At 54.5% G+C, this 4,106-nt stretch overlaps 1 protein-coding gene across 1 annotated transcript; it reads left to right on the top strand.

The window, feature by feature from the left end:
* The first annotated feature begins 3,339 nt into the window (after window positions 1-3,339).
* LOC147086789 (syncollin-like) lies at window positions 3,340-3,822 on the top strand. Its single transcript, XM_085978380.1, has one exon. It carries the CDS (start codon window positions 3,427-3,429, stop codon window positions 3,820-3,822), a length of 396 nt encoding a protein of 131 aa, XP_085834506.1. The 5' UTR covers window positions 3,340-3,426.
* Window positions 3,823-4,106: the final 284 nt, after the last annotated feature.

Below are 4,106 nucleotides of genomic sequence, written 5' to 3'. Positions count from 1 at the left end.
GTCCCCATCAAACACTCCCAGGGCAGGTACAGCACGGGTTAGATACAGAGTAAAGCTCCCTCCACACTGTCCCATCAAACACTCCCAGGGCAGGTACAGCACGGGTTAGATACAGAGTAAAGCTCCCCCTACACTGTCCCCATCAAACACTCCCAGGGCAGGTACAGAACGGGTTAGATACAGAGTAAAGCTCCCTCTACACTGTCCCATCAAACAATCCCAGGGCAGGCACAGCACGGGTTAGATACAGAGTAAAGCTCCCTCTACACTGTCCCCATCAAACACTCCCAGGGCAGGTACAGCACGCGTTAGATACAGAGTAAAACTCCCTCTACACTGTCCCATCAAACAATCCCAGGGCAGGCACAGCACGGGTTAGATACAGAATAAAGCTCCCTCTACACTGTCCCATCAAACACTCCCAGGACATACAGCACGGGGTTAGATACAGAGTAAAGCTCCCTCAACAATGTCCCATCAAACACTCCCAGGGCAGGTACAGCATTGGGTTCGATACAGAGTAAAGCTCTCTCTACACTGTCCCGTCAAACACTCACAGGGCAGATGCAGCACGGGTTAGAAACAGAGTAAAGCTCCCTCTACACTGTTCGATCAAACAGTCCCAGGGCAGGTACAGCACGGCTTAGATACAGAGTAAAGCTCCCTCTACACTGTCCCCATCAAACACTCCCAGGGCAGGTACAGCACGGGTTAGATACAGAGTAAAGCTCCCCCTACACTGTCCCCATCAAACACTCCCAGGGCAGGTACAGCACGGGTTAGTTACAGAGTAAAGCTCCCTCTGCACTGTCCCCATCAAACACACCCAGGGCAGGTACAGCACGGGTTACATGCAGAGTAAAGCTCCCTCTACACTGTCCCATCAAACACTCCCAGGGCAGGTACAGCACGGGTTAAATACAGAGTAAAGCTCCCTCTACAGTGTCCCATCAAACACTCCCAGGGCAGGTACAGCACGAGTGAGATTCAGAGTTAATCTCCCTCTACACTGTCTCATCAAACACCCGCAGGGCAGGTTCAGCATGGGTTAGATACAGAGTAATGCACCCTCTGCAGTCTCCCATGAAACACTCCCAGGGCAGATAGCGCACGGGGTTAGTTTCAGATTAAATCTCCCTCTACACTGTCCCATCAAACACTCCCAGGGCAGGTACAGCACGAGTTAGATACAGAGTAAAGCTCCCTCTACACTGTCCCATCAAACACTCCCAGGGCAGGTACAGCACGAGTTAGATACAGAGTAAAGCTCCCTCTACACTCTCCCATCAAACACTCCCAGGGCAGGTACAGCACGAGGTTAGATACAGAGTAATTCTCCCTCTACACTGTCCCATCAAACAGTCTCAGGGCAGGTGCCGCACGGCTTAGATACAGAGTAAAGCTCCCTCTACACTGTCCTCATCAAACACTCCCAGGGCAGGTACAGCACGGGTTAGATACAGAGTAAAGCTCCCTCTACACTGTCCCCATCAAACACTCCCAGGGCAGGTGCAGCACTGGTTAGATACAGAGTAAAGCTCCCTCTACACTGTCCCATCAAACACTCCCAGGGCAGGTACAGCACGGGTTAGATACAGAGTAAAGCTCCCTCCACACTGTCCCATCAAACACTGCCAGGGCAGGTACAGCATGGGTGAGATACAGAGTAAAGCTCCCACTGCACTGTCCCCGTCAAACAGTCCCAGGGCAGGTACAGCACGGGTTAGATACAGAGTAAAGCTACCTCTGCACTGTCCCCATCAAACACTCCCAGGGCAGGTACAGCACGCGTTAGATACAGAGTAAAACTCCCTCTACACTGTCCCATCAAACAATCCCAGGGCAGGTACAGCACGGGTTAGATACAGAGTAAAGCTCCCTCTACACTGTCCCCATCAAACACTCCCAGGGCAGGTACAGCACGCGTTAGATACAGAGTAAAACTCCCTCTACACTGTCCCATCAAACAATCCCAGGGCAGGCACAGCACGGGTTAGATACAGAATAAAGCTCCCTCTACACTGTCCCATCAAACACTCCCAGGACATACAGCACGGGGTTAGATACAGAGTAAAGCTCCCTCAACAATGTCCCATCAAACACTCCCAGGGCAGGTACAGCATGGTGTTCGATACAGAGTAAAGCTCCCTCTACACTGTTCGATCAAACAGCCCCGGGGCAGTACAGCACGGCTCAGATACAGAGTAAAGCTCCCTCTACACTGTCCCCATCAAACACTCCCAGGGCAGGTACAGCACGGGTTAGATACAGAGTAAAGCTCCCTCTACACTGTCCCCATCAAACACTCCGAGGGCAGGTACAGCACGGGTTAGATACAGAGTAAAGCTCCCTCTACACTGTCCCAGCAAACACTCCCAGGGCAGGTACAGCACGGGTTAGATACAGAGTAAAGCTCCCTCTACACTGTCCCCATCAAACACTCCCAGGGCAGGTGCAGCACGGGTTAGATACAGAGTAAAGCTCCCTCTACACTGTCCCATCAAACACTCCCAGGACAGGTAGAGCACGGGTTAAATACAGAGTAAATCTCCCTCTACACTGCCCCATCAGACAATCCCAGGGCAGGTGCAGCACGGGTTAGATACAGAGTAAAGCTCCCTCTGCACTGTCCCATCAAACAATCCCAGGGCAGGTACAGCATGGGTTAGATACAGAGTGAAGCTCCCTCAACACTGTCCCATCAAACACTCCCAGGGCAGGTACAGTACGGGTTAGATGCAGAATAAAGCTCCCTCTACACTGTCCCATCAAACACTCCCAGGGCAGGTACAGCACGGGTTAGATACAGATTAAAGCTCCCTCTACACTGTCCCCATCAAACACTCCCAGGGCAGGTACAGCATGGGTTAGATACAGAGTAAACCTCCCTCTACACTGTCCCCATCAAATACTCCCAGTGCAGGTGCAGCACTGTTTAGATACAGAGTAAAGCTCCCTCTACACTGTCCCCATCAAACACTCCCAGGGCAGGTACAGCACGGGTTAGATACAGAGTTAAGCTCCCTCTACACTGTCCCCATCAAACACTCCCAGGGCAGGTACAGCACGGGTTAGATACAGAGTAAAGCTCCCTCTGCACTGTCGCCATCAAGCTGGGAGCTCTGTAGTATCAGCAGCTGTTCCGATGACCCTGAAACCTCCTCATTATCGCCGTCCATTAACCCCGAAGCTGCTGTGCATTGGAGCTCATTTCCCAGCCACGAGGAGGTCGGGACCCTTGCCTTAACGCAAGGTCAGAATCACAAGTTTTTCCACCTGGAATGACTGGGTTGGTCGATCATTAACGAAGCTAGCAGAGAGATAAGGCCCGAGCGCTCGAGTATATAACCCAGGCGGTTCGGAGAGCGTCTCACTCGGCTCTCCTGGAAACCTCTTCCAGCTCGGCCCCCCTGGTGAAACAGAAGCATGGCCGGAGTCCAGCTGATCGTGATGACCCTGCTCCTGGCGGGCGCCTACGCCATGTGCCCGGAGCCCTCCACCCTGAAGGACGAGAATGGCGGGAGGGTCTGTGCCCGCCTCTTTGAGGACGCCGACGTCCTCTACGACCGGTGCTGCGGCGGAGGCTCCTTCGACATCAGGAGCCCGGCGGATGTGCCCTGGATCGGGCGAATCTGGAACGACAGGATCTCCTCCCTGGTGGTGGGACCTCGCTGCGAGCTGACCGTCTGGAACAAGATCAACAAGCGCGGCAAACGGCACAAGTTCCGCACGGGCATCCAGTACCGCCTGGAGGAGGTGGGCAAGGGCCTCTTTGGCAATTGGGACAACTCCATTACCTCCTACTACTGTACCTGCCGCTGATGAACCGCAAACTGCTCAGCCCTCACCCTCCCCGGCCAACGCTCCTCCTCTCCCCCGACGCTCCTCCTCTCCCCCGACGCTCCTCCTCTCCCCCGACGCTCCTCCTCTCCCCCGACGCTCTTCCTCTCCCCCAACGGTCCTCCCCTCCCCCAACGCTCCTCCCCTCCCCCAACGCTCCTCCTCTCCCCCAACACTCCACCTCTCCAACTGTCCTCCTCTCCCCCAACGGTCCTCCTCTCCCCCAACGGTCCTCCTCTCCCCCAACGGTCCTCCTCTCCCCCAAC

The sequence above is a fragment of the Somniosus microcephalus genome, unplaced genomic scaffold (genome assembly GCF_052327205.1).
Source record: "Somniosus microcephalus isolate GS21.2 unplaced genomic scaffold, FLI_Smic_1.0 unresolved_chr7, whole genome shotgun sequence".
Lineage (NCBI taxonomy): Eukaryota > Metazoa > Chordata > Chondrichthyes > Squaliformes > Somniosidae > Somniosus > Somniosus microcephalus.
The sequence above is the reverse complement of the archived record's forward strand: the minus strand, read 5'-3'. Positions and strand labels throughout refer to the sequence as shown.